This window comes from Rhinopithecus bieti, unplaced genomic scaffold (genome assembly GCF_001698545.2).
Source record: "Rhinopithecus bieti isolate Rb0 unplaced genomic scaffold, ASM169854v2 scaffold_13352, whole genome shotgun sequence".
Taxonomy (NCBI): domain Eukaryota; kingdom Metazoa; phylum Chordata; class Mammalia; order Primates; family Cercopithecidae; genus Rhinopithecus; species Rhinopithecus bieti.
In genome coordinates, this window is record NW_016808026.1 from 579404 (window position 1) to 593675 (window position 14272).

General features: G+C 33.4%; 1 protein-coding gene across 17 annotated transcripts in view; it reads left to right on the forward strand.

The window, feature by feature from the left end:
- The window catches only part of RIMS2 (regulating synaptic membrane exocytosis 2), a 780622-nt gene that overhangs the window by 383511 nt on the left and 382839 nt on the right, over nt 1–14272 (forward strand). For all 17 annotated transcript variants that reach the window (XM_017885186.1, XM_017885169.1, XM_017885171.1 and 14 more), the window contains one exon: nt 12263–13188. In XM_017885186.1, coding sequence (XP_017740675.1) covers nt 12263–13188 — 926 coding nt within the window. The remainder of the gene's footprint in view (nt 1–12262; nt 13189–14272) is intronic.

The following is a 14272-nucleotide window of genomic DNA, read 5'->3' on the forward strand; positions in this document are numbered from 1 at the left end:
GTCAGTAATGGAGGTAATATTTCATGTGTCATCTACCTCTTTTTTCTGTTTCTGAATTAGGTGAGCAGTTGGCCGAGGGATAGTTTACTGAGAATTACTTTAAAAAGGCAGCTTGTTGCTGTCACTTGAAACATGTTGCATGTGGTTTGTTGTTATCTCTTTCTAGCCTTAAATAGAATAAGCCCAATGTCAGAATTATCATGTAAAATTCAATATTAAATATACAATCTTTTGATTTTTAATCTCAGGAAAGATTTTCATCTCATTAAGTGACTATTTTTACTGTAAAACTGGAAATACTTTAAAGAAACCATATGACTACAGCATATATAAAGGTGCCAAAGTGCCTATATTTCAGAAAGGAAAAAAAAAAACAATTTTCATAGAAACAGAGCTCGGAAGCATCATGACAGCTGATGAGAAAGCAACATACAGATTTTGGGGTCTGTCTATGTCACAGATTCTGTGTCAACAAAGAAAAGTTTAGGTTCAAGTAATAGAAACCCCAAATGAAGCTGGCTTTAAACTTAAAGATAATTTGTTTACCTCATTGAAACTTCAGAAGTACATGAGTTGATTCAGGTGGGGATTGATCCTGAATCTCCAGTAAAGCGACTTAGAACCTAATTTCTTTATTTCTATTTTTAATTGTCACTATGTGGATATTGACTCCATTTGGGGAAGGCTCTCTGACTTATACCCTTAAATTGTCTTCTAGTAACTGTGAGAGTTACATGAACCCTAAATCGTGAAACAATAAGTCTATGGCTCAGTACCCTCAGACCAATGTCCTTAAGAGGCACTGTGGTTGGACCAGCTTAGGTCATTGTGCTAGTCATTTTGAACAGGAATGGTACATTCTCATTAGCTCTGCTAATCATGGCTCAACCCTGAAACAGTTGAGGCCAGTTCAATCAAAACCACAAAGCTTAGAAGGGAGGAAACATTCTTTCTGTTTCAAGAATAAAGATAAATAGATAACAGAAAGCCAATAACAAATATTCATTACAGTTGCTTCCAGCGTACATTTCCTATTTTCTTCATTCAGAAGACATAGTAACCCTAAAAGTCACCTACTTTTAGCTTGTAATCTAACATGTTTTTAGAGAATAGATATAAATTAAAGGCTAAACAAGTAATTTCACAGTGTGAAATTATTTTCTATCAGTTACTTTTAAAATTGCTAAAGAAACTTTTCTATAAAAGTTTTAAAACACATAATTTGGAGGAATTTATGTTAAAAACATGTCCACATTTAAAAGAAAATTCTAACTGTGTTGTCTAATCTGGTGACTCATCATTCTCGTGGTCTCAGACATGCCTCTTAGTTGATATCCCTCTTTTAATGTGGTGTTTAATAAAGAACACCATGTTTAAAATATGATCAGATCACATACAAACACTTGTTGAAATTTAACAACCTTCTTTCACAAAGCTCAGCCTCACCAGCGTCTTTGGTTGCATCTGCTTCTTCATCTTATTTGGGGCCTAGCTCCAGCAAGCACCACACTCTTTTGTTTCTTTCTTTCTTTTGGTTTTTTGCTGGCTCTAATGCATCACTGGCAGAGGAAATTTCTATAGGAGTATTGCGAAAGAAACTGGAAAGAAGATAAGAGAGCTTTATTGAAGATAGATTTACTTCAAGAGCAGAATTATTTAAAAAAGATTAAATTTTTTTATTTCTATAGTTTTAGGGGTACAAGTGGTTTTTGGTTACATGGATGAATTGTGTAATAGTGAAGCCTGAGCTTTTAGTATACCTGTCCCCTATATATTGTATATTGTACCCAGTAGGTGATGTTTTGTCTCTCACTCCCATCTCACTTTCCCCAATTCTGAGTCTCCAATGTCCATTATATACTCCGTGTACCTTTTATACCCATGGCTTAGCTCCCACTTATGAGTAATAACATACAATATTTGGTTTTCCATTCCTGAGTTACTTCATGTAGGATAATGGCCTCCAGTTCCTTCCAAGTTGCTGCAAAGGAGATGATTTCATTATTTTTTATTGCTGAGTAGTATTCCATGGTATGTATGTACCACATTTTATTTATCCACTCATCAGATGATGGGCACTTAGGTTGATTCCTCATCTTTGCCATCATAAATTGTACCGTGATAAACGTGTGCAGGTGTCTTTTTAATATAATGACTTCTTTTTCTTTGGATGGATACTCTCAGTAATGGGTTTGGTGAATTGAATGGTAGATCTAGTTTTAGTTCTTTGAGAAATGTCTATACTGTTTTCCACAGAGGCTGTACTAATTTACAGTTCCATCAGTGGTGTATAAGTGTTCAATTTTCAGCACACTTGTGCCAACATCTATTGTTTTCTGACTTTTTAATAATGGCCATTCTTGACTAGGGTAATATGGTACTCACTGTGATTTTAATTTGCATTTTCCTTGTGGTTAGAGATGTTAATAATTTTTTCATGTTTGTTGGCAACTTCTATATCTTCTTTTGAGAAATGTCTATTCATGTTTTTTGTCTACTTTTAGTGGGATTATTTGGGGTTTTTTGCTGATTTGTTTGACTTCTTTGTACAATCTAGATATTCGTCCTTTGTTGCATATACAGTTTGTGAATATTTTCTCCTGTTCTCTAGGTTGTCTGTCTGCTCTGTTGATTATTTCTTTTGCTGTGCAGAAGCTTTTTAGTTTAATTAAGTCTTATTTATTTTTGCTTCTGTTGCATTTGCTTTTGGGATATTAGTCATAAATTATTTGCCAAGTCAATGTCTGGAAGAGTTTTCCTAAGTTTTCTTCTAGAATTTTATGGTTTTAGATCGTATATTTAAGTCTTTAATCCCTCTGGAGTTAATTTTTGACAATGGAGAGAGATAGGGATCCAGTTTCGTTATTCTGAATGTGGCTATCCAATTTTCCAAGCACCATTTATTGAACAAGGTATTCCTTCCCCAGTGTATGGTTTTTTTTTTTTTTTAATCCAACCCTTTTTTTAAAAAAAAAAAAAAACACCTTTTGAAGAAGTAGGGTGGTCTGATTTTTTTAAATTTTGTTTCCATAGGTTTTGGGGAACAGGTGGTATTTGGTTACATGAGTAAGTTCTTTAGTGGTGATTTGTGAGATTTTGGTGCACCCATCACCCGAGCAGTATACACTGAACCCAATTTGTAGCCTTTCATTCCTCACCCCTTCCCACCCTTTCCCCTGAGTCCCCAAAGTCCATCATCCTTATGCCTTTCATCCTCATAGCTTAGCTCACACTTATGAATGAGAATATACGATGTTTGGTTTTCCATTCCTAAGTTACTTCATTTAGAATGATAGTCTCCATTCCTATCCAGGTTGCTGTGAATGCCATTATTACATTCCTTTTTGTGGCTTAGTAGTATTCCATTGTGTGTGGACTGTATATATATATATGCAAAACATTTGTTTATATATTTATATATTTTGTTTTGTTTATATATTTTGTGCTTTTATAAATAGAAATTGGTTTATTAAAAGCTTTTTGTAGGAATTATAGAAATGGGTATACACACACACACACACACATATGCATATCAGTTTCTTTATCCACTCGTTGATGGATGGGCATTTGACTGGTTCCATATTTTTGTAATTGTGAATTATGCTGCTATAAACATGCATGTGCAAGTACCTTTTTCGTATAATGACTTCTTTTCCCTTTAGTAGATACCCAGTAGTGACACTGCTGGATCAAATGATCGTTCTACTTTTAGTTCTTTAAGGAATCTCATGTTTTCCATAGTGGTTGTACTAGTTTACATTCCCACCAGTAGTGTAAAAGTGTTCTCTTTTCACTGAATCTACACCAACATTTATTATTTTTTGACATTTTGATTATGGCCATTCTTGCAGGAGTAAGGTGGTTTCACATAGTGGGTTTGATTTGCATTTCCCTGATTATTAGTGATGTTGAGTATTTTTTCATATGTCTGTTGGCCATTTGTATATCTTTTTTTGAGAATTGTTTATTCATGTCCTTAGCCCACTTTTTGATGGGATTATTTTTTTCTTGATTGTTTGTTTGAGTTCCTTGTAGATTCTGGATATTAGTCATTTGTCAGATGTATAGATTGTAAAGATTTTCTCCCACTTTGTGGATTGTCTGTTTACGCTGCTGCTAGGTGTATAAACGTTTTGTTGGTTATAGGTATTTGGCTGTTATTTCTAAGTTATCTGTTCTGTTCCATTGGTCTATATGTCTACTTTTATACAAATACCATTCTGTTTTATTTACTGTAGCCTTATAGTTTAATTTGAAGTCAGGTAATGTGATGCCTCCAGCTTTGTTCATTTTGCTTAGAATTCCTTTGTCTATTCGGGGCTCTGTTTTTGGTTCTATATGAACTTAAGGATTTTTTTTAACTCTGTGAAAAAATGATGCTGATATTTTAGTAGGACTTGTGTTGAGTCTGTCGATTGCTTTGAGCAGTATGATCATTTTAATGATATTGATTCTTCCAATCCATGAGCATGGGATGTTTATCCATTTGTTTGTGTCATCTGTGATTTCTTTCATCAAAGTTTTGTAGTTCTACTTGTGGAGATCTTTCACCTCTAATATGGTTAACCTTTGTGTCCGCCGCAAAATCTCATCTTGAATTATAATCCCCTGATGTTTAGGGAGAGACCTGTTGGGACGTGATTGGATTTATGGGGGTGGTTTCTCCTATGCTGTTCTCTCGGTAGTGAGTGAATTCTCACGATATCTGATGGTTTTATAAAAGGTAGTTTTTCCTGTACTGACACACACTCACTCTTGCATGCTGCCATGTAAGACGTGTCTTTTCTTCTCCTTCTGCCATGATTGTAAGTTTCCTGAGGCTTCCCCAGCCATGGAGAACTGTGAGTCAATTAAGCCTCTTTCCTTTTTAAATTACCCAGTCTTGGGTATTTATTTCTAGCAGTGTGAGAACAGACTAATGCAACCTCCTTGGTTAAGTATATTCCTAGGTATTTTATGTGTGGTGAATCCCACTTATTGACTTGTATATGTTGAATCATCCTTTCATGCCTGGAATGGAACCTACTTGATTGTGGTGAGTTATCTTTTTGATATGCTGTTGGGTTTGGTTTGCTAGTATTTGTTGAGGATTTTTGCATCTCAGTTCATCGGAGATATTGATCTGTATCTCTCTCTTTTTCTTGTGTCCTTTCCTGGCTCTGGTATCAGGGTGACACTGGCTTCATAGCATGAGTCAGGTAGGATTCCCTCCTTCTTAATCTTTTCTTTTCTTTTTTTTTTTTTTTTTTGAGACGGAGTCTCGCTCTGTCGCCCAGGCTGAAGTGCAGTGGTGCGATCCCGGCTCACTGCAAGCTCCGCCTCCCGGGTTTACGCCATTCTCCTGCCTCAGCCTCCAGAGTAGCTGGGACTACAGGCGCCCGCCATCTCGCCCGGCTAGTTTTTTTTGTATTTTTTAATAGAGACGGGGTTTCACCGTGTAGGCCAGGATGGTCTCGATCTCCTGACCTCGTGATCCACCCGTCTCGGCCTCCCAAAGTGCTGGGATTACAGGTTCGAGCCACCGCGCCTGGCCCCCTCCTTCTTAATCTTTTGATGGTTTCAGTAGTATTGGTACCAGATCTTCTTTGAATGTTTAGTAGATTTCCTGTGTGAATTCACCTGGTCTTGAGCTTTATTTTTTTGTTTGAAGATTTTTTTGTTGCTGATTCAATCTCACTACTCATTATTGATCTCCTGAAGGGATCATCAATTGTGCAGCATTTTCTAGAGATTTGAATGTTTAAGAACCTTCATCTTTTAAACACAAGTTGAAAATACTGTCATGAATAAAATAAAATAAAAATTAATTTAGCGTCTGATTCATAGAATCTTTTTGTTCTTTTGTACTTTAGGATCCAATTGTAATCTTAACTGGATAATATAATTGTAATAATTATTCTCATGAAAACCTCTTAGATCCTAATTTGGGTCCTCAAAAATTTGAATGCATGGGAAGTAGTTCCAAAAGCAATAAACAAAAGAAAACATGTTAAGAGTAAAGAGTTAAAAATGGGGAAACTAGTCCTGAAAGGAGAATAAACATTCTAAAGAGAAAAGGAGAAGGAAATTGGAGCCCTAGAAAGATCAGTAGAGAGTGAAGGGAAAACAGTAGTGGTATTAAAGGTGATACAAATGAAAGTCTGGGGTAGATGAATAAGAGAAGCTAGAAACAAGACGATTGATAGAGAAGGGCATTGGCACCAGAGTGTGCATTACAGTTAGAGGAACATCACCAAGAGAACTCACTGAGGTGGTAAAGTGAATGGAAGGAAAAGTAAAGAGGAAGAAGGATTGCTATTAACTGCAGTGTTTCTGAAATTTTCTTGGCTTAAGAATAAAAATAAGCTGTGGGCAAATGGATTTTTTTTTTTCAGTTTAATATGAACTGTGGGGTCTGTATGGTTGAAATTTATTATTGGTTTTACATTCCTATGAAAATGAATTATTTTGAAATTTTATTACATTTCTCTTTGAATAATATCTGCCAGTCTTTATTAGGAAATCTGAGAGGTAAAAATACATTCTCTATCCACATTTCAAAAAATTCACATTCTCTATTCCACATTCCCCCCCCCCCCCTCTTTTCAAGACCTACATTTAATCTAAAATTAAATTATAGAGTGAGGTGCAAATACTATACAAATTAGTTTAATGCGTTGCTACCATATATTCCTAGACCCTATTTAACTTGCTGTTTATGAGATCTAAAAACAGCACAGCCCTTTTTAATCTTTTTTTCTACTCATGTACACTGGCCTTTCTCAGTTTTATATAAAATTTATTTGCAATCATTTAAATATAACTTTCAGAGTTGTAATATTAATATCCAGATAACTGACTTTTGCTAGGAAGGAATTTGTGTGGCCTTATTCTCTTTTTAATTTTTTTTTAAATCACTGAATGAGCATTGAGATGTTAATTGACAAATTAAAATGAGCAAAATTTGATTTAAACTTAGTGTCTAACCAACTTCTTAGTTAATGGAGCACATTACTTTTATTAAATTTCTACAAAACTGCTGCTTCTTGAACCTTTGGGGAAACGTTGCCTCTTTACTAAGATTAAGAAATTTGTTTTTGAATAATTGAAAAGAAGTTACTGAATAGGCCTGTTAAACTGTTACTGTACATTTTATGGTGAAAGCTAAAGCAGCACAATTATCAATAACAAGCACATAGACTTGTTATTTTAGAAGTACTGCAATTCATATAGGAGAGGGTGATTTATAAATTTCTGAATCCATCAGTTTCAAGCATAGTGCCCAGAAATGCCTTGGATGTAGCTTGCATTTGGTGTTCAGTATTGTGAGGCACTAATCAGCTAAGTACCATAATCCTCCTTACAGGGTACATTCTTACTTGATCTGGAGCTATATACAGCCACATAGTAACAGCATTAAAGAATAACCTTTTTCTTAACAGGCCCATCACTAGAGGATTCTATGACTCCATCCTTGAATGAGTGTTGTTTTTGTGTAATTTTTTAGTAACTGAGTTTTGAAATAAAACAATTGTAAGCAAGTAGAGACTTTCAAATCATCTGATTAAGGATGGCTCCTATGATTTTGCCAGGGCTAGAAGGATTAAATGAAAGCACTGCCTGGCACACTGTTGATGTATTTTTGTCAACATGATGCTTCATGCTCGACAGATGTGCATTGGTTGAACAAAGGTAAAACAATAAAAATAGATTAGATATTAATTGTGATATGTAAAATTTATATATTTTGATTTTTTATAAATAGAAATTGATTTATTAAAAGCTTTTTGTAGGAATTATAGAAATGGGCCTTTGTTTTCATGTTTTACAGGATCATATACTTCTGTTAAATCCTTGATTTAATGTGTTTTAACAGCTTAAAATTTTAGAATTTGGTTGAAATGTTATATTTAAACTGTATGGTTAGTTAGCATTGTGTAATTGTATTCATGAAGTATTATATTAGTTTATTTAGCAATATCCGTGCTTTATACAGATTTTTTAAAACAAGTAGGTATTTTTTCAGGTTATTGATTTTCAAGTGTGATTTACATCTTTTATTTATAAAGTAACAATTTTTTAATAATCTCTACTATTAATGCTTATGAGTCACAAAATTTTCATATAGGTAGTACTTAATTTAATGTAAAATTTGAATTTACAAAATTAGTAATCTTCAAATTCTGCACTGTATGTCCAGTGTTATAATTTTTAAAAATTGCATATTTCTTCAGTTGAGTTAAAATATGTAAATATTACAATGTAGGTTTCCGTGTAATTTTTCAATGTTTATAAATGTTTTCAAATGTTCATTAGACTATATTTTCAGAGATTTGATGATTATTTTATCAATATGGTCAGTATTATAGGTGGTATTAGTAACACAAATCACTTAAGATGGTAAAGGCTGTAAATATTAAAATGGAAGTTATGGTAAAAACATGAATTAATTTATGGCATGTAAACCCTGGATGCCTTTGGGAAATCTGGAAGTGATTTTAATTGGGAAAGAAGCTTCATTGGAATTTTCCCATCAGTTAGTATGCTTTTTGGACATGGAATTTAAGGAGTCTAATTTGTAGGATTTCCTACACATACTATTTTGCATAGTTAGAATAACATTTATAATGGAGCATCAGATGTGTTATACAAGCTAGAATATTTAGAAATAGATTGAATAGTCCACATGACAAACAATTGTAAGCAAGGAATAGAAATGATACTTATTACAGTAGATTTAGGATGTTTAAAATGTGGTTTTCCATAAACTGTTTCTAATTAAGGAGAGAATACTATGGTGAAAGAGAAAACAATTCTAACAATGCAGGTGGCAGTAAAGAGAAGTGAATCGATATTAGATAAATATAAAGTGAATATAAATATATACTGATACTGTTATAACAGAAATAGGGATTAATAAAATGCATAGGAGTAAAGATTAAGGCACTATATGATGCCACAGACACATTTTATACTAAAGAAAGGCATAATTTTGGATTCTGCCTCTTAATTTCTCAGGGTCTTTGAAGGATTAAGTGAAATGTAAAATCCTAGATGAATTGTTCCTTTTCCTTTGTATTATAATAGATGAATTAAATACTGCTAAATGCCTTATGGTTATTTAGAGAAATGTATAAATTATCAATGATATTGTTTTATCATCTATTAAATGTTTTCCACCTGATGATAATAAATGCTAAGTCTTGTTTATAAAGGCCAGTAGCAAAGATATAGACTAGAAACACATTACTTGAATTTACATTGATTTTATTTAGTTCCTGAAAGGAATATAGTATCATGAAATATAGAAGTTTAAAATTTAAAGGACAGTATATATGAAGTAATTCATAATATAGTTGGTAAAAATTGTTTGATAGAATATTTATTATTTAGAAATGATTGCAGGTTCTTCATTGGTTGATACATATATTGTTAGAATGAAATTGTGCCTTGTTTCTTATATAGTACTATAAGTACTATATAAGAAAAGTACTATAAAGTACTATACCTTAAAGTGTATTTTGAAAACCTAAGTCTTTTAATAGTGACAATAGTCATCCCAATTTCCGATTATAACCACTGTTCTATTTTCATAGTGGTTATAATCTTAAATCGAGTACAAATCGACATCTACAGTATGATTCACATATTTCTGGCAAATTTCATAATCTCTAGAACAATGTGATTGCTGGATTTAACAATGAATTCAATTTTCCTAAGGTATGATTTTTAAAAAATACCTAGATGGCTTGCTAGGAGCTAATTACTAATAACCTTACTCTTGGAACTGAAGTCCTCAATAGGAAATAAATATTCTTATTTTTCAGTAAGATAAAATATACTGTATTCACTTTATACTCTACTTTCAAAATTCATGTTAATTCTTTAAGATAGGAATGAAGTGTTCCTTTTTTTTTTGTGCTTCTATAATACTCAGTTTGCATTAAATATATTATGGGAAATCCTTAATGCTTTAAGCTTTCATGTAGGCTTATTAACTTGATGAATTTGTGGTATCAATAAAATCATACTACCTACGAAATGGAAGATGGTTTTAGAATCATTCACCCTCTTAAGAACAAGGAATGTATCTTAATCATTTCTGTATTCCTAATTTATATGATAGTGTGTGGCATTTATTTCTTACCTAATATATGTTTATTAAAGTAACATATGAGTTAACATGTAAAATGTATGTCTCTCAATTTAAAGCACAAACTCCTAAGGATTTAATGGTTATATAGTTTGAAATAACTGGCTAATTACAAAAGTATGACTAAGAACTGTAGATTCCTTAAATCTGAATTGTGCCTCCCGGAGTTCTGCTACACATAACCTGGACTACTATCATGCTAGAGTGTTTTTTTTTAGTCAAATGTATAAAAGTAATGACAAAAGTAAAATGAATGATGCACAGTGTGCACACACATATATACACAAACATAGGGTGCTGCTTACTGTAAATTTTTTTGAATGTTTTGTTTTGATTGTAAATTTTAAACTGTAGGAATCTATGGTTTTATTTAACAATTGTAATCTAAAAGATTTGTAATTAAGTCTAAATTTTTATATATAAATGTAAATGCTAAAAAATGTCACATCCACTTTCTTAATTATGAAACATTTAAGGGATAGACTAATTTTTTCACTTTCTACAGTAGTTATTCCTTTATAGTTCCAGGTTTGAGTTTATCCTGGCTTTGTACTTACATGAGATTTGAAAGGTGGAGGATATACAGAAGCCATTATTGTCACGTGTTAGTTGTTGGCTAGCAGATGGGCAGATATAAAAGTCTTAGTGGCTCCTGGGCAAACTCCTGCTAATTGGCCACCCTGATGCTTTAGGTGGTTGAGATAATTGCTGGCATATGTCCATAGACTCTTGACATTCACAGCAGCTTTCTAATGTCCATTTTGAGAACCCTTGTCTTTGCATCTTCAGGCTAAGATCATCAGCATTAACTTTCCTGGCCTTTATTCCTGTAGCCCATTCAACTGTTGTGTAGCTTCTGGTTCCTGAATTAAAACCCTTCCTACCTGGAAAACCTAGAATAACTTCTGTTTTTGTTAGTGAACCTAATTGATAGATTGACAGACTGTATTCCAAATATGAGGGAAAAAGATTCTGTGACCCAGGGGAGATATTAGAGAAGAGTGCTGATTTTTCCAGGTTGGGTCATTCTACTCTGTCCTTTCTCTGTTCTTGCTTTTGGGCTAATAAACCATTGACTAAGAAATTCACAACTGAACTGTTCAATCTTAGTCATCTTTAACTTCAACTGACTTCACTCTCTCATTATCTGCTGTTCATGTCCTGGCAAAATCCCCATAATAGTTTTCTAAACCTTTTCTGTTATCTTCAGGATTCTAATCCTATTGCTTTTCATGACTAATAGTTGATATTATCTGAGTTTATTCCAGAGAAAAAGTTGGTGTGAATATTTTGTTAACAGGGTATTATGTGTGATTGCAAGGTTCACTAGGTTTTACCAGTGTTAGAAGGGTAAGTTGAGACGGTAATAAGCAGTTTCTTCTTCTGAGACTATAAGGAAATATGAGGGGTCAGATATAGAGACTTAGTAGAATAATATCAGCAAGCTGGCCTTAATCTAAATGAAGATGGAATAAAATAGTAGTTTTCTGATTTCTAGGATTTTGTAATGAATGGATCATTATTATTTATCTATTTAAATTGCTTATCTCAAGTTAGATCAATAAAAAAAGGTTGGAGACATGATGATAAAATGAAAATTTAGGTGGACCAATACTAGGAATGAACTAGACAGATGATGAATGAAAACAATTTTTAAGAGCCAGCACTTAGTTTTAGTAAGAAAGTATTCAACTCTTGAGCCAAATCAGTTTGGCTTCATTACATTTTCAGGTAACTTTCATAACATGTTAGATATAGAGAAGATGGAAGAAAATATTTTTCTAAGCTGCTGAATAATAGTTGGTGGATAGTGGAAGTGTATGTAGCAAGCCAAGCAAGGAAATTAGAATAAAGGCTATTTTATAGCAGTGGAATATCATATTATCTAATTTTGGAGCATAAGCATATTCCAGATATAGTGTTGCAGGCACTTAATAACCACAACAAAGTACTTATTTGAACTTAATATAATGAATACTACTAAAACCATTGTTTTGGTATGCCTTTAAAATGAAATTTTAAAAAGGCAAAAGGACTACTTAGTTATCCATCAACCTGGCAGCAAATCAATTAAATGTAAAATTGATAAATTTTTGCTCTTCTCATTGTTCTTTTCCTTTGGTTACTTAGGAAAAGAAGCCCATCTGTGTCCAGAGATCAGAATAGAAGATACGACCAAAGGGAAGAAAGAGAGGAATATTCACAGTATGCTACTTCGGATAGCGCAATGCCTAGATCTCCATCAGATTATGCTGATAGGCGATCTCAACATGAACCTCAGTTTTATGAAGACTCTGATCATTTAAGTTATAGGGACTCCAACAGGAGAAGTCATAGGCATTCCAAAGAATATATTGTGGATGATGAGGATGTGGAAAGCAGAGATGAATACGAAAGACAAAGGAGAGAAGAAGAGTACCAGTCACGCTACCGAAGTGATCCGAATTTGGCCCGTTATCCAGTAAAGCCACAACCCTATGAAGAACAAATGCGGATCCATGCTGAAGTGTCCCGGGCACGGCATGAGAGAAGGCATAGTGATGTTTCTTTGGCAAATGCTGACCTGGAAGATTCCAGGATTTCTATGCTAAGGATGGACCGACCATCAAGGCAAAGATCTGTATCTGAACGTAGAGCTGCCATGGAAAATCAGCGATCTTATTCAATGGAAAGAACTCGAGAGGCTCAGGGACCAAGTTCTTATGCACAAAGGACCACAAACCATAGTCCTCCTACCCCCAGGAGGAGTCCACTACCCATAGATAGACCAGACTTGAGGCGTACTGACTCACTACGGAAACAGCACCACTTAGATCCTAGCTCTGCTGTAAGAAAAACGAAACGGGAAAAAATGGAAACAATGTTAAGGAATGATTCTCTCAGTTCAGACCAGTCAGAGTCAGTGAGACCTCCCCCACCAAAGCCTCATAAATCAAAGAAAGGAGGTAAAATGCGCCAGGTTTCGTTGAGCAGTTCAGAGGAGGAATTGGCTTCCACGCCCGAATATACAAGTTGTGATGATGTTGAGATTGAAAGTGAGAGTGTAAGTGAAAAAGGTAAGCTTTCTAATTACACATTTTGCTGTAATTGATTAGATAAGCGTTTTTTATAGGTTGTATTTCTGAGTGAAAATGTAATAGGTATTACTAGCTTTATTTTAAGTCTTTTAATGGTATCGAACGTGTGAAGAAAAGTTCATGTTATAAAAAGTATCTTCTGTTGTTCATGTATAAGAACAACAGAATGATGTTCTATTGATTTTTAAAAATTGCTTTCTTGCTTTGTTTCTGAAAGTTTTCTTGTATCACTTGACAGCATATTTCAAAAATATCCATTAACTGTAGTTTTAAAAGTAACCTTAATTTTTTGTCTCCTTATAAAAGTAACAATATGTTCCCTGTAAAACATCTGAAAAAGTCTTCAAAGCATAAAGAATGAAATGCAAGTTATCCATATTTCTTTCCCCCAGATATAACCATTGTTAACCTTTTATTGTATTTTCCTCCTTTTTTTTTCCTATGCATGTATGGTTTATAGATTTATAAAATTGGTATCTTGCTATGTATAATTTTGTATATTGATGCTTTCAATTGTTATCACATCATAAGTGGTTTTTTTTCAAACCATTAGGTGTTCTTTAGTAATACATTTTAAATAGCTACACTAACATTCTATCATAAGATTATACCACAAACTAAATATTTCTTTATTTGGGGCATTGCCATGGCTTCCATTTGCCAGTGTAAATTATAATGGTTATCTTTATACATACTTTTTGCCTACATCTCTTGAGTATTTCAAAAATATATATTTGTACTTTGGATTATTTTAAGCTTTAATTCAGATTACCAAATTGCTTTCCAAAAAGGTTGTAACATGCTTTACTCTTGTCAGATGTACTTGAGTTTTCAGTCTCAATTCACCAAATCTTTGCCAATTGAATAGCCACAAAAATGCTATCTCTTTGTCATTTTAATTTGAATTTAATTGTAAAGTTGAATGTTTTATACATTTATCTGCATTTGATCTCTTCTGTGAATTATCTGTTCATTCCTTTAATTCTTTCTGCCCTTCTTTCTCTGGGTATTAGTTTTTCTCTTATTGGTTTAAAAGCGCTTTTTTTAAATTATTTATTTATTT